Here is a 20,229-nt window from a genome sequence, read left to right on the forward strand (position 1 = left end):
GTAAACATTCAAACCTCAAAATCTCCCTCAAATCTTAATAATCCTAACAATAAATTGATTCAAACAAGAAGTGAGATGATGTACTATCCTTATTTGTCATTTTCGGTTGCCAGAAAATACGAAAAGTCGACGAAAAATATGAAAACCCGTTGCGCTCGTGGGAGATTCGAATTTTCTCTGATTTTGAACAGTAAATCCGTAGGAAATGTGGGTTTATATATAAGGGCAGTTTGGTCATTTCTCAAATTGAGGGCATTTTTCCTTAAACCTTAGAGTTTTGGGCAATTTCGCTTAACACCCTTTTATTTGTCATTTTCGGTTGTCAGAAAATACGAAAAGTCGATGGAAAAGATGAAAACCCGTTACGCCCGTGGGAGATTTGAATTTTCTCTTATTTTGAACAGTAAATCGTGGGAAATGTGGGGTTTATATATAAGAGCAATTTGGTTATTTCTCAAATTGAGAGTATTTTTGTTTAAACCTTAGAGTTTTATGTAATTTCACTTAACACTCTCTAGTTTTGGATATTTATTATAATTTCCCTTTTTTTATTGTTACAAAGAATGTAAATCATAATAGGAATAGAATAAGATTTTTATTAGAAATAAAATTTTAGTATCATCAATAAATATAGGGGTGAAAGTCAATTTATGGCCATAAGAGAAAGATGGGTTACACATGATACATAATGAAAAAGGTTGTTTGTGTTGCGTATGTAAATGGCTTTCCACAAAATAAGCTTATTTAATGTGAATTCATCTAAGTCACGGTAGCTACATTATTGTGCTGAAGAAAGAAAGTCTTGGTGAGGAAGGAAAAATGGAGAAGAGCATTTAATGCTCTTTATGAGATTAAGTTAAATTGTGTGAATATCTTGGAGGAGTTGATGAAAATTTTTGTATAAATACCCCCAATCTCTCACATTTAGAGATACCCAATTTTCCTTATTAATAAAAAAGCTTATTCACTCTCTCAATTTGTAGCTTTCGCATCTTTCTCATATTATCAAACAATATCAACTACATAAATCCTCCATCTTGTCATTTGTAATTATAAATTATTCTAATTATATTTATGATACATTATTAGCACCAATTGTTCAACTATATTATAATATTAGTTATTTTTTAATTATATTATTATTTTGTTTGTATATTATAAATACGAATATATCAATTATGATATTGTCTTGTTTGTGAAATACAAACTATAGATATTTTAATTTCTATTGTTCTTCTATTTAATTTTTCATTTATAATTATATCATATTTGTAACCCAAAGTTTACAAAATTATAAATTTGAACCTGAAGTCTTGAATACCATGAATTTAGCCCTGAAGTCCTAATATCATTTGTAACCCGAAGTTTACAAAATCATGAATTTGGCCCCGAAATGATAAATATCATTTGTAACCTAGTTTATAAAAACATAAATTTAGGTCAGAATTCTTAAATATTATTTGAATATTTATTTTTATTATAATAATTGCATCCAATTTGTAACCTAAAGTTTGTAAAATCATGAAAATACACATATAGGTCCAAAGTCTCAAGTTTCATCAAAGTATTTATTTTATAATAACTATATTACCTTTACGATTTGAAGTTTGTATAAATTGTGAAAAATATGGATTTGAAGTTTTTAAAAATTAATTTCAATATTTTCTCTATAAAATTAGTTGTTTTGTAAATATGAGATAATATTTGAACTTGAAGTTACAAAGATTAACTCATATATATTGTTAATAAAATCAGAAATTTTATAAATATGATAATATTTAAACCTCAAGTTCATAAAATTAAATGGATAATATTAAATAGGCTTTTCATACCATTCTCCACCTAGAATTTATAAGCTTTAAGAAAGTGATTAAATAAAATGTTTTAGAAAGATAAATACAAAACCACTATTTTACTAGCATCATATCTCTAAAGTATTGCAAGCCGAATATATGAATATAATGATGATCCATTAAATTCGTAAAGAAATTTGAAAGATAAATTTGAACATCAGATTCAGTAATAATCCCAACGACTTTGTAATTTAGTACAACTCTACAATGTTCAAAATTTTTCCATGAATAAGATAATGTGGAAGAGAAAAAAATTCTCCACCTTTTATTTTTTTTATAATATGCTCTTGTAGTAGCAAAATCGAGAAAATAAATTCTGAATTAATATTTTCTCCTTAATGAAAACTATCAAATTCGCCCCACAAATATTACATCGTTCACTGAAGTGAATGCAAATACTGGAAACAATTATCATGGGTGTGAGTAAGACCATGGATGGAATAATTTTTTATCCGAAAATGGTTATAATAGAAAATCTCAGTCTAACCATCAGAAGTAAATTAAGACTGAAACAAAATAAAGAATAATGCAAAGTAAACCACAAAACAATAGACACGATCATAAATGTCATTAGTTATATAGTTGTAGTACACATAAATATTGGATGGATCTATATTAATCACCGATAAAAATTAAATTTATTAATGATTTAAATCTTGTCAATTTAATAAATCGTGATGTTTCAAAACTTCTTTCAAAAATAAAATATGGGTCACTTGACTAGTGACATGAGTGCACAAAATTTTTATAATTAAAATCCATCATATATAATTATTTTGGAGTCATGATATTATTTTGTGTTTTATTATCATGTTTTATTTCCTTTCAATATTTTGTGTATGTTATGATTAACGTAATTTTTAAATGAAAGAAAATAAACTTCAAAATTGAAGTGTTAAGTTCAAAAGCTAATGATAGAGATATGTGTTTGGTATATAGTGCAACAACACTCATAATGGAAGGAAATAAATTAAGGAAATGAAAATTTTCTTAACTTTAGCACTAATTGAAGTTAAAGTAAATATTATATCAAGATAAATAAATCTGATTGAAGACTTCAAAAAAGCCATAATTTTGTTAAAAAATGAGACCAAATTGAACATAAATGATGTATTATATTCAAGTAGATTCAAAAGAAATCTACTTAGTTTTTAAATATATAAGAAATAATAGTTATCACATTGAAACCAGGTGTAAAAATGGTGTAAAATTCATCTAAATAACTGGTAATATCTCTAAAAGAAGGCTTATAATAGAAAATTTTTCTGTTTTATCATCTGGATTGTATTATATAATCATAAAGACAATTGAAACTTATGCAGTATCGAATCAAAAGTTCTCCAATCTAAAAGTATTTATGTTTTAACATGACCGTTTAGGTCAATCAGAATCTACAATGATGGGTAGGACTGTTAAAAATTCACATAGACGTGCATTAAATAATCATAAGATTTTATTGTCTAGCAAAAAATTATGCATTGTCTATACATAAGACAAATTAGTAATAAAGTTTTTAATGAAGCAATTTAAACACATTCAACCCTACTTTATAGGACATTAAATAATTAAAATTCTCTGTTTTGGCTTTTATTCCATTGAGTTTTTTCTTAGCAAAATTAATGTAATTATCTGTAAATAGTAAAAATTCAAGATGGAGTGTTGTGCATTGAAATGGTTTTCCACAAAATTAGCTTACTTAATGAGTTGTATGTACATGATAGCTGTATTATTGTGTTGGAGAAAAAAAGTCTTAGTGAGGATGGAAAAATGAAGAAGAGCATTTAATACTCTTTATATATAGAACTTTAAGTTGTTTTTATCTATTATTAAGTCAATGGGTCAAGCGAGAGAAATCATCCTCTAAATTTTTGCATGAATTCTCTTTATGATTGATACGTTATAAAATACGATAAGATCAATATATGTTTTTCTATTTTCATTTAATATGAAAAACATGAAATTTAAAATTTATAGGCATGATAATTATTTCTTTACGAATGTAAGAATAGTTTACATTATGAACATAATTAGCTTACATTCTGGGAATAATTAATTGTTTTTCTTTATATATATAGTAATGACTTACATTATGAGTATAATGGTTTAATATTTAATTGTTTCTTCTTAATGTAATTATATTTTACATTATTGATAGTTCAATGTCATGAATATAATTATAATGGGAGAAGGACTATTTCCCACCTAACTTTTGATGTGTTTTCAAAATGCCACCTACGACAAATGAAAATCCACTTTTCCCACCCATGAGCCGTTAATATGGATGATATCTGTTTGCATAAAGGTAAAATATCAATTTTACCCTTGTTAGATGAAATGACAAAAATACCCCTCAATTTAGTCTGTAAAATTCATCCCAAAATTGATGTGAGGGTTTTACCATTCACCCCCCTTAGGTTTTAGAAACTAACATTTCACCTTACCTAAAGTTTTTAAACTTTGAAAACTAACATTTTCACCCCCAAACCTAGGGTTTCCATATTTTTCAAAATACAGCTGCCCCCATAACTTTCAAAACTAGCAGTTTCACCTCTATTCTTCAACTTCATCTCCCGACATCGTCTCCGGCCTCCTCCTTCTCCTGGTGCGACGGCGGTGGTGTGATGAAGAGATCTTCATCTCCTCGTTGCATGGTGCGACGAAGAGACGGAGATCTCTTTGTCACACGATGCGATGAAGAGACAGAGATCTCTTCGTCGCACCACTGTGCGACGAAGAGGTCTGTCTTTGTCGCTCCACCCAGACGACGAAGGACGACTCTTCGTTGTCCTTCGTCGCTCGTCGCGTCATCCAAACGCTACGACGAAACGTCGTCCTTCGTCTGTTCTTCCAGATCTGGACGACGCTTCGTCTTCCAGATCTGGACGACGCTTCGTCGTCCAGATTTGGGCGACGAAGGGTCGTCCTTTGTAGTCGGAGATGGGAGATCGATCGATTGCATCGGTCGTCAGTGGTGGCAGGAGAAGGAAGCAAACCTTAGGGGTGAAATCTAAACTTTTCAAACTTTGAGGATAAGTTAGTTATTAGTTTTTAAAACCTGGAGGGGGGAAACGGTAAAATTTTAAAGTTTTAAGGTTTTAAATAGTAAATGACGATTTTGCCTCTGTCCCTAACTGAAAAATTGGACGACAGTTTTGTCATTGGTGAGAAAAGTGAATTTTCATCTGCCGTGAGTGGTATTTTGAAAACGCATCAAAAGTTAGGTGGAAAATAGTCCTTCTCCCAATTATAATTTATATGAATTATAGTTTGATATTTACTTATTTATGCTTTAAAATAATTATTAATAACTTACAAGCAATTGCCCAAACAAGATATCAAGTTCAGAATCCTGACGGATTCCCAAAATTTTAATAAATATTTGGTGTTGCAAGATCTCTACAAAAATCTTTCACCATTTGAACTCATTCAAATAATATCCATTGGGTCAAAATCCTTTTCAAAATTACTAAAAGAAGGTGATATCCGCTTGACTCACTTACAAGCTAAAGCAAGAAAGATAAGAGAAAAACACAAAATTCTTTGAACCAAGTTGTAAAATAATAATAATAATAATAAATAAAAACATATTTCATAAGGAATTGGAAATTGCACAAAATGCAATTTACGCATGTCCCTTACCAAGGTCACTAAAGTTAGTTGGTGAAATGAATGCCCCTGCAGAATGCTCTGCCACACCAAACCATTAAAGCGAAAATGAGTATTTCTAACAAAATCAAATCTTCGCCCACAAAAGCTGAAAAATTTTTGCAAATATTCGCCTGCAAAGCTAAAGATCTTTGCAAAAGCCATGTTTCCCACTACAAAAGCTCAATAATTCATATAAATAAATCAAAATTTGTATTCATTATGTTTCTTCAATAGTTCAAAAAAATATAGTATAAATAGATGTATATTCTCCAAAGAGAACCTAATTTTTTGTATTAGTTATCATTTGATATCAATACAAGTTTTTTAACCCAGATTTTATGAAAAACTTTAGATTAACAAGAAGTAAGTGCTCAAAATTTCAAAATTTTAATTTCAGTTGTATCACATCAATTATATACATATAAACATGTACATGTATGCATACATGTATATATGTGTATATATGTATACACACACACACACATATATATATATTACCTTAACTGATGAAGATAGTGGATTAGACTTTTTATGCAAAACAAATTTGAGTTTTTTCAAATAAGAAGAGACCAAAAAACCAAACAAATTGTTGGTTCTTGGCAAGTTTCAATTTTTATCTGAAACTTTAAGTGATTTTATATTATTTTCTTTAATTTTTTTTTTTTCTAATTTCCTGTTCTGTGGTTTTAGGTTGTCAACACTGTTCCTTGTTCTCAGGCATCGAGCTCATTAGAAGAAAGAAGGAAAAAATTAGCCGGGCAGAGAAAGAGAGAAGGTAGTTTGCGGATGATTCATAACTTCTGTTTTATGATGGAATCTTTAACTTCTTTTTCTCTCTACTCTTCACCAAGTATGCATGGACAAGAATTGAGTAAGATAAGATGACTAACCTCCTAAAGAAGTTTAGGGCTTTTGTTTTTTATAGAGACTTTTTCATTTCTAAGATTATTTGACTTTTGAGCCTTCTGTGATTGCTAATGCTACCTTCCTTTTTCATTTCATGTTGGTTTTCAATAACTGCTCATCACCATGCCTGTAAATATCTATTCGGTATTTTGCAGTCTATTTTGGAGTTCTGCTTAGAAGGGTTTACCTATTCTGAAAATTCAGTCACTTCCTCTGCTAATTTTGACTGGGTTTTCACTTTGCTCACTACCTGTTGTATATTTTAGAAAAAAGGATTCCAGCAGGTAAAGAGTTATTTGAAGCAAAGTGAAATGTAGATGATGATGAAAGAAATCAGTCGGTTTTGGATTGGTTCTGATTCAAGAACTAGTTCTAGGCTTAGAATTTGACCATTTTGTCATATTTCTATATGAAATTTATTCAGTTCATTAGACTTGGAGATTAACAATTTCATTATATTTCTAGGCGGATATGATTGGAAACCAACAATTATGATTTTTATCAGATAATTTGTTCACTTTTAAGATGTATTTAGTTCAATTAATATTTTATTATTGAAATACTAATATATTATTTTATTTATTATTTTAAATATTAATGGGTATAAAAATATTTTCTATATTACTTCTTATTTTAATTAAAAATTAAATATATTTTTATCCTAAAAATTTAATAAATAAAGGTAAAACAGTAATAAAAATTAATATTACTTTAATAATCTTTTAACATATAGAGTGAAAAAGATAATTTGATTATTTTTTATATCATCTAATACATTATTATAGATAATGAAATATTATATAAATATTTTATTATTATACAAATCAAATAAACTAATAAAAAAAATAAAAGATAAAATAAAGCAAACTTTAATTAAGATAGGCTTGGGAGCCATTGGGATGTGGCGAGTCGATCAAGGATCCCAACTGGGACCTAGTGAATATTCCAAGAACTTACACCACTCAATCTTTGGTTTTATTGGAAATGAAACAACACTCTCGTAGTGCTTAGTTATATTGGGCTTATTGGGCTTTGTTTACCTGACTGACCTCAATCTATTTTTATTTTTTATACAAATTAATTTGACTCATGAATAATGTAAAAAAAAAAAAAATATATATATATATATTTAAATTAAAAAGAACCATGAAAGCAAATAAAAATTATTTAACTCAATATTTTTTGGTGTAATATTGAGTTATTAATTGAGAGTAGGCGTCAATTAAAATTTGGGAAGCCTATTTGCATAATTGCATAATTATAAACACTAATATAAGTTCCATATTCCTACATGCTAAGAACAGAGCTAGCTTAGTAATATTCACATACTATCTTTAGTCTGTTGAATAATGTAACTGATTATTTGAAATCTACCAATTTTATTTAGGTCAAAAAGATTTATTCTCACCCAAGGTTTACTACAAACTCAAATTTATATTTGTTAATTTTTTAAAACTTAAATATTTATCTGTCAGTTAAATTTTTTTATTATTATTAATGATAAAATTATTATTTAACAAAAAAATTTAAAAAACTAAAAATTTTATCATATTTTCTCCCTTAATTTAAAAACTAACAATTTTCCCCCACTCAAAATTTGAAAACTTACCCTTTCCTCCCTGGGGTTTCATTTTTACTTATTTTCTCCTATGAGCTTTCCTTGATTGATAGTCGACATTTTTCCTCCACCACGAACAAGCACCAATACTGGTTGGAATGAATGGCTGAAGATTGGCATTTCTCGGAATCTCTGTCGACTCCTTTTCGTGATGAAGATTAGTGCAAAATGCTGATCTTTAGCATCCTTCATCTTCAAGAAACACCAATTAGGATCTTCAAACCATCCATTTCAGTTGGTATCGGTGGTTGTCTATGACAAAGAAGTCGGGAGGGAGAGAGGAGAAGGCTGTTATCGTCTCCGATCATTCACAGTATGATTGAAAAAATCTTAAAGAAAAAAAGTTTATTTTTCAAACTTTGATTAAAAGAAATTTATTAGATTTTTTAAAAAATATATGATAAATTTTTAATTTTTTTAAATATTTTTATTAAATAATAATTTTAATCTTATTAATAATAATAAAATTTAACAGGTAAATAACTACTAAAATTTTTCAAAGTGGTCAAAGATAAGTCTAGGTTTACACCCTACCTTGGGTAAGATAAGCTTTCGGCCTTTTATTAAGTAGTGTTATACCTAGAAGCCAGCAATAAATAATTCACAGTGATAATTAGGAACGACATCATTGTAGTTAGTTTGGGCCCAACTCAAAGCCCAGTAACCTAACTCAATGGTTTATTTTCTTAACCAGAGTTAAAATAAAAATGGCAGTACACGTATACGTCTCGTCACACGTGAGAAAACTGAGACACCCAGCCTGCTAGTTGGACCCCTACGTTATCGTAGATTGACCTTGAATTGCCAACTCTAAACATGTCAGTCACAGGCCTCTGTTGCTGTCATTTAAAAAAACGAAACGTGTCATCTTGTCGATGGTGCGAATCCGAATCCAACGGGTGTGATTAGCTTCGGAGAAAACACACAGCGCAGAAGGATAAAACTGATATGATTATTCTAATCGTGGTTGAAATAGGTTAACCATGGTTAGAAATTGGTTAAATCTAAAGTAAGCGGCAAAAGCGGAGGTCGTCCGTCGTTGGGTCCCTTTGTCGTGGCACAGCCCCGCAATTTCTGTGATAGCATAGTAAAGTTTCCCATTTATTTACTTAGAATAATTGCGGCCACTCATAATGCAGACTATTATTCTAAATACTGTATAAAATAAGAAACTATTAATTATAAAGTAGGTCTGTTTAGCATCGTAAATAGTGCAACTTATCGCAGAGGATTGAGCAAATATTTTGGGAATTGACAGAACTTTTGGTTGGGGATTTGGTTAAGTAGATTATAAAGGAACCGGACGAGGAATTAACAAAACAAAGCTCTTTACTCTTTCCCCAACTAGAAAGACAAATTAAGGTAAAAATTTTGAAATGAAAGGGTGTTTTGACGGAGTAAGAGGAAATGAGATTGGTTGGAGGTGACGAGGGGTGATGTGAAAGCGATGATGGGAAATGAAGGGATTGTGCACAAGCGTGCAAAGGCGGTTAATGATTCGGGTAAAGACTAAGAAAATTTTTTAATTAATTAGAGAGAGAAGAATTAAAAGGAGGTTAGATGTGTGTGTGTCATCACCCGGCAAACCCACTTCAATTTCTGCTTTCTTGTCCCCTCACTCATAATTTGTTGCCCCCCACTCTCCTCTCTTTTCTCTTAATTTCCCTTTTTCTCCTTTTTACTTTCCATTCAACACCTGAAATTAGAAAAATAAATACTTGCCAACAAAGTTAGCCCGTTTCTCCTAGCCTCCAGTTGAATTAGACCAGAAACGGAAAGGCCAATAGACATGCCGTACCATTGCATGTGACAGGAAAATAATTTGACAGAGAATAAGTGGAGTAGTTGCATTTGATATATTTAGGTAAACAGCATATCTTGTTTTTTCATCTTTGAATTCCCTTTTTCTGCTGCTTGATTTTTAGTATAACTCATATGTAATTTCATTATTAACTAAAGTCAGATTAATTTTATGTTCATTCTTGTCTAATATAATATATCACAATGAAATTTATCTTTAATTTATTAATTCATAATTATAAATCTAAGTGACTGTATGCCTTCCAGATTTATCATAAGGGTCAAATTAAAAAAAAAATAAAACAACCCACTATGCCTAATATTTGGTATCTATCTCATCTCATGCCTATAATAAATGAAATTCCATAAAATCATACCTATCTTTGAAAAGGTTGTTTTAGTCATTTTACATTACCTAAAATATCATTCTGGATACTGGCGCTGTTCTTGATTGGTACACATTTTTAACCTCATCTAAATTTGTTCTCATGCATTTCGAATTTTCTCTATAGTTCTTTAAAATTAAAAAAAAATCACTATGTACGTGTAAGTATTCTAATTTTGACCCAAAAAAAAAAAGAGTAAGAATTAATTAATTCTAGTTGTGACACGTATTTTAAAAATATTCCAGTTTTAAGGAATATTCTTCTGTTACATCGTAATTATTAAGTAAAAAACTAATTATTATTAATAATAACTATTGCAATTGTTGTTTTATTCACTAATCCAGATAATTAGGTAACCATAAACATGGTTTATATAACACAATTAATTTAACCAAGGGCATATTAGACATTTCACAAAGTAAACCAACTTCAACCAGAAAGTCGCAAACAAAATCCATCCATACAAAATCGTTTTCTCATCTCCCCAAACAAAAAAACAAATTGAAAATTCAATCATACCACCTACAGTAACGACAGATATTTATCTCTTTGCCTGACCTCGATCAAACGGCCCAGCGTTTTTTCATCAATTAATCTAGTCCGCTCGATTAGATTCCTCTCCTAGAACGGCGCAGTATAATGCGAACAGGCTCAAATTTGTTAACTTGAGCTAATGAGAGTTTTATAACAAGACTAACCTTTAGAATCTAATTACCGTTCTGCCACTCTTCTTTTTATTTTCTCTCAGCTTCGAGTTTCTCGGTGCAAGCTTTTGTTGCTTTCTGCCTGATGGAAGGGCCGTAGATTTTCTCTCTCATCTCGCTGATTCTGCTTTACTTTCTTTGCTGTTCGTGCATTTTCTTGTAATTTCTCTCTGTTGATTGATCTCCTTCACTTTCTATTTTTCATTATCAGGTGCGTGTTTTGAATTTTTAGTTGAGATCTTGTTGGTTCGTGTAATAAGTCTCTTTTACTCAGTTCTGATATGACTTTATTCGTTAACTTGCTTGTTTACTCCTATCTTGACATTCTCTTTTGGAGCTTTCTAATTTTCATGCTTTAGCTAAAATTTGAGGTAAGTTGTCATTACTTTTATTTTTAATCTTATTGTAGCTTCAAGCTTTCCTATCAGTTTGTTAATCTTTAATTAGTTTGGTTGCTGGAAAAGGGAAGTAAGGATAAAATAAAGAAAAATGAATAGCGATGTGTACAGTTGCTAAAAAAACAAAGGCATGCAGTTTTTAAGTTACTCTGAAATTTGTATTTGAAGGTAGATAAACTTAACTCGCAAGAGAAACGATTTGACTATTTAAGTCTTAGTAAATGGAAATTTAACACCGGTATCTATTATTTATAATATTTGTAGCTTTATTTTCCAATTGCAGAGTAAATCATGATGTTAAGTGGCTATCCAGTTTCTTTTCTTTTATTTTTATTTACTAATCTGAAGGTTGTATCTGCGAGGTAGATATTTTGGATAGAAGAATCATTTTGTAAGTATTTAGAGATTCTATGGTCTAATTATTGATGTTTCAGTACGGCTATGGAGTTTATGTAGTGTCAAAATAATTTTTAAATTAATTTTGGTTTTTAAAGAAAGAATGCAGTTCCAAAATGTATTCAGCATTTCTGATTTTGATACTTTCACATGTACTTTCTTTACTGTTTTTATTATGGATCGGTGATCTTTTAATTTTGGTTTCTCTATTTGTCTTTATTTGGTTTATACATTCAGTAGATCTCTTTGTCGGATTTGAGTTGGCTCAGTGCTTCTCTGAGGAAAATATGAAAATTTGTTGTTTAACCTATTGCGTATGTGTATGGCCGTGTGCTCGTGTTTTCTCCTTTAATTTATTTTAGCGTTTCTTATGTAAAGAATGCAGGTTCCTGAAATTAGGCAGTTAATTGATGTTTCCTATGTCTTTGTAAGCAGTGATATTTGATAATTTTGAAGTCTGATGTCTCGACCACCGCCGGCTATAGAGGAGGATGGGCCGAGCAATGTCTCCTTAGTAGCCTCTTCATCCTCTGACTGTATTACCCAAAATGTTTCTGGGCTAAAAGAGCGCAACTATCTGGGGTTATCAGACTGTTCTTCGGTTGATAGCTCTGCAGCCTCAAGCTTGGTAGATGACAGAAAGAACAAACTTAATTTGAGAGCTACTGAGTTGAGACTTGGTCTTCCAGGATCCCTGTCTCCTGAAAGAGATCCTGAGCTTTCTTTGCTTGGCTCTGGGAAGCTTGACGAGAAGCCACTGTTTCCATTGCTTCCTCTGAAGGATCGAATCTGTGCTACGTTACAGAAGAATGTTGTTTCAGGAAACAAAAGAGGGTTCTCTGACACCATGGACAGATTCTCAGAGGTGAAAAGTTCTGTTTATACTGAAAAGAACTGGATGCTTCATGGATCTGGGCCTGATTCCGAATCACCACAATCTGTTGCACAAGGGATGTTTCTAGGTAATTCAGGCACGAATCTGAAGCTTTCATCCAGACCATCTGGTACTCAGCAAGCCATAATGAAAGAGATGACTCCAAAAGTAGTAGCTGAACGACCTTGTGCTGCTGATGGAGCCCACCATAACCAGGCAGCTGCATCTAACAATAGCAGTGCACCTGCTGCCAAGTAAGTATAAATTGCTGAAAGTGGACCCTTTAATCTTGAAGGGAATCAATGTTTGTGTAAGGCTATGATGTTTTTGATCTTGTTATGAAGTTGCATGTACATAATGGCAGGGCGCAGGTTGTTGGTTGGCCTCCTATAAGATCATTCAGGAAGAATACATTGGCTACCACATCAAAGAATAATGATGAAGTTGATGGAAAGCCTGGCCCAGGTGCTCTTTATGTCAAGGTCAGCATGGACGGTGCTCCATATTTGAGGAAGGTAGATTTGAGAACTTACTCGAATTATGGAGAATTATCTTCTGCTCTTGAGAAGATGTTCGGTTGCTTTACAATTGGTAAGCTAATTTGGTTTTCTCAATGTTCTGCTAACATTTTTGGGAGTGCTTGCTTATTATGTTGAAGTAAAATATCCCTTGATTCCGTTTGAATGATTACTTAACTTCTATTACGGTATCAGGTCAATGTGGATCCCACGTTATTCCTGGTAGGGAAAAGCTCAGTGAGAGCAAGCTGAAGGATCTTCTGCATGGTTCAGAATATGTGCTTACATATGAAGACAAGGATAATGACTGGATGCTTGTTGGGGATGTGCCATGGGAGTAAGCTTTGATCAACTTTATCTATTTATCTGCCTGATTGATGTTTCTTTTGTTGCATTCTTTTTCTTAGAATTCCTAATTATGCAGACATGAAAAAATTGTGTTAAAGCTCCGTGATGCTTGTTTCAATTCTGTAGCTTCTGATTTGTTGAGTTGTGACAACAAAGTCAAACAGGGTTTATCCTACAATATGTTGTGTGATAGAAATCTTGCACTAATACAGATATTAAAGATTTAAGAGTTTGGTAGATTTGGTCTTGTGTCATTGAGTGTCTTTTGCACATTATTGACCTTAATAAATGACACAAGTGTGGCTTGCAGAAAGATTTTGCAAGTACCGTTTTAGAATTTCGAGTGCAGTACTAGGGCTTGAAGTTTGACTTTCACCCAAAGTAGATCTTAGATATCGGTCTGAAAAAGTTAATATAAACCTAATATAGGGTCTGTTTCTCATAATTATTCTCTCTTCTTGATTCAGTTCAAGCTTGTGGGAATGTCCAATGCATATTTTGGCTAAAATTTGCAAATTACTTGTAGACTAAGATCAAATTAACTTTGATCTTGTGTGAGTGATGAATAATATAAATTTCTAGGGTTTTTACTAGAAGTACGTATATAATATTTACAACTACTAGACTGTATTGCTCAACATTTATTATTTGAGCATTGGCAATTGAAACTTACCCAACATGAGATATAATATTTAACTATGTTTATTGGTTAGCTTTACTATTTGCGATAAATGCAACTAAAGCTCTAGAATTCATTTGTGTGATTTATTTAATTGGAAACCAATAGTTTTTTAATGATTAAAGTTAGATTTGGTTAGATATGATTACTAATGTATACATTAATTTTGGATTCTAGTGTGTAAATCACTGTATCATTCAAATTTTGTTCTTGTCATGTTTGTTCTGTTATGTTCTGTCTTTCCCAGTTTAATACTGGTTCACTGCCCCTTTTTTTAATGAATATGAAATTGTTTACCATGTTTCCAGTATCTATTCAAAAATGAGAGTTTCCTGGTATTTTTAATATAATGTTTGAAAGTATTCCACTGTTCTTTATATACCAGCTATTCTGTGCAAGAACAATTAACTGTTGCAACCCTTATACCAAGAGCTGAGATAACAGGCATCACAGCTATCAAATTCATTTTAACTACTATATGATGTGCATGAAATGATCTAAACATCACTTATGCAATGTTGCATTTCTGGGTGTTTTAGTGTAGCAATTGCAGCTCATTTTCTTTTTGAAATCTCTTCGCATGTAGAGTAAATTATCAGCTTTTAAAAAGATTCTTCTTGTCAATACTTGAAATTGAACTCCCTTTGCATTTGGTGATCAATATGTGAATTTTTTGTAAGAAATATTACAAATAGAGATGAGTGAACGATATAAAATTAAGTCATGGAAATTCTTTGTGTGTTGTTATTGTTACTTTATAGTAATAGTTGACATATATTTATACAATGATGTGTTATTTTTTTAGCTTTAATATTTCACTAAAAGTTTATATGTAATTCAATGATTGCTGAACTTTAATTTCATTGACAAAGTTAGGTGAAGGCCAGAACAACATAATTTTAAGATAAATTGATATGGATGTTTTTATGTGTTACTCTTTCAAGACCATGATGGATTGAATATGTTCAAATTAGTTTTTAAAATGATTTGAGCAACTGTGATACACTTTTTTAAAGGTCAATTTGATGGAACTAAAGATGACTTGTACATTTATCTATGCCTGATTGCCACATAAGATTGCAATAATATTTTTATCATTTTTATTGGAGATCATTGCAGTTATATTATTCTTTCCTCAATAGACTGGAGTTGTCTTTTAAAGTCACACAAACCAACATTGTTACTTTTGACAAGTTGAAATTTCTTCTCTCATGTTCTTTGTGCATCTGTGCTCCTACTTATATATATTTTTTTATTTTGTCACAGCATGTTTATAGATTCATGCAAGAGGCTGAAGATAATGAAGAGCTCTGATGCTATTGGCTTAGGTATGGTCCTTTTCCTTGGTGATTTGTTTTGATGGATATACAGCTGCATTATTGTTTTGGTGGTCAGAATATAAATGGAATTTTTGTCTGCCTCTTTGTTTTCATGGTAAGTGGAGAATTTATGCAATGCCTCATTCCCTTGCTTGCATCTTTCCAGTTAGATTAAATGAGGCTAATTCAAATGATATTTTTGTGGTCACCTGTTAAAATGTGGAAGGTGGACTATGTTGCCAACAAATAAAGTAGTGAGTAAATGCTGGATGACAGTCTGGGCTTCAAAAAGCGAAACTGGTTATAACTGCTTTACTAATTATCGTTAAACAGTGATCTAGCTAACACTTTTAAAATTGATCTGAAACTAACAATGAACGTCTTGGGGAACTTGATGCTTAATTTAGAAATCTTGTTTGGTAGAGATCCAGTTGTGCAATAACCATAAATGTACAACCTGGACTGGCTGGTACCAGGGAGCAAGCCCAATTCGGGTTGCCTACAGGATTGGCAATTGGATTGGGATTGGCCGCTCTCTAACCTTTGAAATTCCCCAGTTTGCAGTTTGATCACAGTCAAACCGCAGTTGCAGCACAGATCTTGAAATTCTTTTCATAGCCGAGATCAGAATTGGAATAAGCCTATCTTTTGAATTTTGTAAGCGAATGAGAAAATTTTACGGTTGTTACTTGAACATAGAACCATCAATATAGTATCTGTATGACCACCAGTTGGATTGAACTGCCGCTCTCACCTGGTTGATGTGCAGTCCAGCTTTGAAAATATTGACAATAGTGATTGAAATTGGCTTGATATTGAAATGAGATAGCTCAGTGCTGTATGTTGGTTTCTTTTCTCTCCTTCCATGAAATTCCCCATTACATCTATCAAATAGTTGTGTTGTAATGGATTTTGGTCTTAGATTTGGTAAGGTTGATAGTGTTAACTAGAAAGTTAGTTTGTGGTTTCTAAGTTACTAATCCTAGCGAACCTGCATTTGACATAATCCTATCATACATTCATTTATGGCATTTTAATTACTGAGAAAGAGTGAATATGCTTTGACCATCATTTTGGTGTGGTCTACAGCACCAAGAGCAATGGAGAAATCCAATAACGGAGACTAGAAGGCTCCTGGGGAACACGGCAGCTTTAAAGTGGTTGAAGGAAAATGTGTGATAGAATGGGTTTTTTGTGATATGTCGTCTTAGTACATGAAGTTGGCATAACGAAAAGTTTAAGATTATAATGATGATTGTTGGTTGAGAAAATTATTACGGTAGTAATTGTGAAGTTAACCTGAATTGTTTTAACTGGATGAACGAGTTTTAATTTTTGTGAATGTTGGATTACGTTATCAGTCTTACGACGTTTCCCTCGTTCTCTAAATACACTGTATTTGTTGTTCGTTCCACGGTTTTGACGGACAATTTTTATATTCTATTACTACTGATTCCCATTCCCCAATGTCTAGAAGAGTAGGAGAATCTTTAAATCAGAGGCTATACAGAGGTGCCTATTGAGCTTGAAGCAGTTTTCTTTTTCTTTGTTCACTTTCCGTCTTTTCCCCTCTTCTTGCAGACAGCTTTCGTTGAACAGGTAGGAGGCGTAGTTTTGTCACCATGATTTAGGAGTGGGAAACGGTATATTTGTGTCCACAATTGTCCTTTTCCCCTCCAATTATTGATTTCAATAATCTATTGACATAAATATTCATATGTTAGTTTATTGATATGGTGAAGCTGTTTCGTTATCTTTGCATTAATGTCTGCAAAATTCGGAAACCATATTTAAATGTATAATGTACATAATTTGGTATATACTTGCGTGCCTCTGGTCACACGGCCAAATATTTATCCAGGAGATATCTTCATATACGAATTCGCCATAATATTAGATCTAGAATATTTACTGCATCACCGAATTCTCTGAACAACTCGGGAGTTAGAAGTGTATTTCTGCTTCTGACGATTGATAGGTATAAGAGTCCCTCGGCTGATATTTTGAAAGTAAATTTTTGACTTATTGTGTCATTAGGTAGTGGAAGTTAGTGAATTCAAGTTTAAGAGGATATATTGTTACAAACAATAGCACGGTATACTTGCTCTATGGACGATCTATCTTGTGAAGGTAGAAATAACACACAGGGGGATATAGAGTTGCAATGTTCAGTGATAACCCAGGGTAGTAATTTTTCAAACGTGAATATTTACACCAACAATCAGTGTCATGCAAACTGGGAATTCATAGTAAAATATTGATATTCAAAAGAAACGAGCAAAGCTCCAATTTGATTTGTTGCCCGAGGCACTGACTAAGCTTCACTACTTTGCTCCTACAAGCCTAAACATGAAAAAACTCAATAAGCACTCCGCCAAAAGCGGGAAAAATTATGAGCTTTGTCATTACCCAAGAGACTTGAGGCTTCTTCGAAGCCATGTCGCTACCCTAATGACCGCAAGCATAGAAAATAACGAGAAAGCTTATATTTTAGAGAAATCGACAAGTCTTTATGTAATTGGGAGCATCGTAATCTCCCCACACTTGATGTATAACTTGTAATCATCATGAATAGTCAAGTTCTATTTCTCGAAGTACTCATTCTCTTTTGTATGTGTTCGCTAATCACAAAAAAAAAAAAAATAATAATAATAATTAAGATCCTTTTTATAAGTGCGGGGACAGTAAATAAAGTTACAATAAAAATATTTTATTCATGATTTTATTAGCTGTAACAATTTACAATTACAAGTTATGATACACTCACATAAGAGTGGAAAGTGGCTAAAAAGTACATGCAAGTCATTTGTTACAGCGAAAAATGAGTAGTAGACTTTCTTATCAAATTCAAATGCTTGCGACCTACCGGCTCTCGGCCTAAAACTGGCACTATGGATGTTTATCCACCTTGCTTCTTTTCCACATACCACCTTGATATAATGCTAGTTCTCCGCTGCAAGCTTCTCCGTGTAACTTTTTCCCATGAAAATAAGACTGTCAAGGAACTGAATTTGAGCAGGGTACAAAGTGGGAATCTTGACTTTGATCTCCTCTATGACTGCTAGTTTTAACCATGTAGTAGAAACCATTCTCACTCCTCAGCCAATATGGTGCTATTTTGCTCTCGACTTCAAAGGGTCGAATCTCTCCAGGAGGAAGAGAAGACATGCTTGAAGCTACAAAAACGAATAGAAAAATCAATCAAAATTTTCAAATAAAGTCATAACCACTTACCTCATAGGTGTGTCAAGACCTCGAGTAGCCCTCTGAAGTCTCTTTTGAGCGACCTTGCTTAATCCATTCCACCCTTAACACAAGGAACCTGATTAGCCGTGACTCATGGTTCTTCAATACAAATCCAAAACATGGAAAGACAAAGAGCATGAACACGTGACCTCCCCACAATATGGTAAACCTAGGCAAGATCGCTTGTTGCATCCACATTAGAAAAGTCATTACAATGAAAGATACCTTTATGCGCCCATGTAAAATGTGTAAGCCTCATTAATAAAATGATCAAGAAACATGCATCCCTTATCGATCATCCTAGAAAACTAATAGGATAGGATGTCGATCTATTGCATAATCTTCCTTTAAAAAGGAGTCAGACTCCAAACTTGCTTCTTCTACCATGGATAGATACTCTATGTGCAACGTCATATTCTCACTTTCACATACAAACAAAACAAGTTAGCTCGACAATAATGAATGACTCTCAAAGTTGATCAATTCACCATCCTACAAATTAGTGTAAACTGTCCTTCGATCAATCAACAAAAGTAAACTATTAGAATATCAAAGACCTGTGAACCTCAAGACGTAAAGATGACAATTTTGATCCAAATTTAGGATCCTTGGCCCTCTTCGATCATATTAGAGAGGTGAGTCCTTAATAAAAATGGGAAAGGGGATAGAAACGAAAAATATCCTTGCAATCGAGGATGAGCTAAGGGCAGGGATAGATGTGTTCCTTTACCGCCACGCCCTGCCCCTTTATATTGATATTGTTGCTTAAAATACTAACATATGCTTATACTTTTAAATTATTTATATTTTTATTGTACATATTAAAGTCGTTAATATATGATATTTGCAGCATTTGAAATAGTGGATAAGTTTTAATTTTAGTTAATTTTTTAATCTTATATATTTACATTATGTTTAGAGGGTACGAGGAGATAATTTTTTGTCGTGAGGATGCAAAAGGGGATAGGATGGGAAGAAGATTTTTCTTTATAGGGAGAGAACAAAAAATTTTTGTCATCCTCATAACGAAGATAGGGCAAGGATGAGGATTAATATCTCCTGTGGGGACAGTGATAGAGATTGAGATCCCCTTCCTACCTTTACCCATTGCCAACCTTATTAAGATGTGAGAAACTAATGTGAATCATTCTCTTGGCTTTTATAGAAAAAATCAGAGTGAATCAAAAACTGATTATAGTCATTTAACATGATCCTAAGACACATGTCGACTATCTCGTGATGCAAACGGGATACACTTAATCAAGTTTTTTAGAAAGTGTGGAATGACATGACTAGTGCACGATGCAAAACATACAAAGCAATTCTTAAACAAAAAATTGGGGGAAAAGGGTGGGCATTTCTTACACAACATATTCTTGCCTGCAAAATATTTGTCACTTTAACATCTCATTATCTAAATGAGTCTGAGCAATCATAATCAGAACTCTAAAAGCAATTTATCTTCTTACAATGAGATTTGTCCTACCTTGCTTAAAAGAACACGTAGAGTGGTTTTGATATTATTTGTAACATTTC

General features: G+C 32.2%; 1 protein-coding gene and 1 long non-coding RNA gene across 6 annotated transcripts; one reads left to right on the forward strand and one right to left on the reverse strand.

Annotated features, from left to right (window-relative positions):
• The first annotated feature begins 10,881 nt into the window (after positions 1 to 10,881).
• Positions 10,882 to 17,208, forward strand: LOC123220955 (auxin-responsive protein IAA9-like). Of its 5 annotated transcripts, none has more exons than XM_044643588.1 (6): positions 10,882 to 11,126; positions 12,166 to 12,837; positions 12,948 to 13,174; positions 13,297 to 13,438; positions 15,395 to 15,456; positions 16,537 to 16,813. In XM_044643588.1, the coding sequence occupies exons 2-6, from the start codon at positions 12,170 to 12,172 to the stop codon at positions 16,572 to 16,574; spliced, it is 1,137 nt and encodes a 378-aa protein (XP_044499523.1). In that variant the 5' UTR covers positions 10,882 to 11,126; positions 12,166 to 12,169; the 3' UTR covers positions 16,575 to 16,813. The 5 variants fall into 5 exon arrangements, with proteins under 5 accessions (XP_044499523.1, XP_044499532.1, XP_044499548.1 ...); XM_044643597.1 differs by having other exon boundaries at positions 10,929 to 11,074; positions 12,145 to 12,837; XM_044643613.1 differs by lacking the exon at positions 16,537 to 16,813 and adding an exon at positions 17,029 to 17,208 and having other exon boundaries at positions 10,952 to 11,126; positions 12,145 to 12,837.
• A 933-nt stretch (positions 17,209 to 18,141) lies between these two features.
• LOC123220974 lies at positions 18,142 to 18,910 on the reverse strand. Its single transcript, XR_006503189.1, has 2 exons — positions 18,701 to 18,910; positions 18,142 to 18,623 (listed from the first exon to the last, which is right to left on the reverse strand). It is a non-coding gene; the product is annotated as an uncharacterized LOC123220974 (long non-coding RNA).
• Positions 18,911 to 20,229: the final 1,319 nt, after the last annotated feature.

The sequence above is a fragment of the Mangifera indica genome, chromosome 1, assembly GCF_011075055.1.
Source record: "Mangifera indica cultivar Alphonso chromosome 1, CATAS_Mindica_2.1, whole genome shotgun sequence".
Lineage (NCBI taxonomy): Eukaryota > Viridiplantae > Streptophyta > Magnoliopsida > Sapindales > Anacardiaceae > Mangifera > Mangifera indica.

What these genes read in the sequence shown, in the direction of transcription:
- LOC123220955 (XM_044643588.1), top strand. Translation starts at nt 12,170, where the DNA reads ATGTCTCGACCACCGCCGGCTATAGAGGAGGATGGGCCGAGCAATGTC. An exon ending in GTTCGGTTGCTTTACAATTG is followed by an intron (nt 13,175 to 13,296) that starts GTAAGCTAATTT and finishes TTACGGTATCAG; the next exon opens with GTCAATGTGGATCCCACGTT. An exon ending in GTTGGGGATGTGCCATGGGA is followed by an intron (nt 13,439 to 15,394) that starts GTAAGCTTTGAT and finishes ATTTTGTCACAG; the next exon opens with CATGTTTATAGATTCATGCA.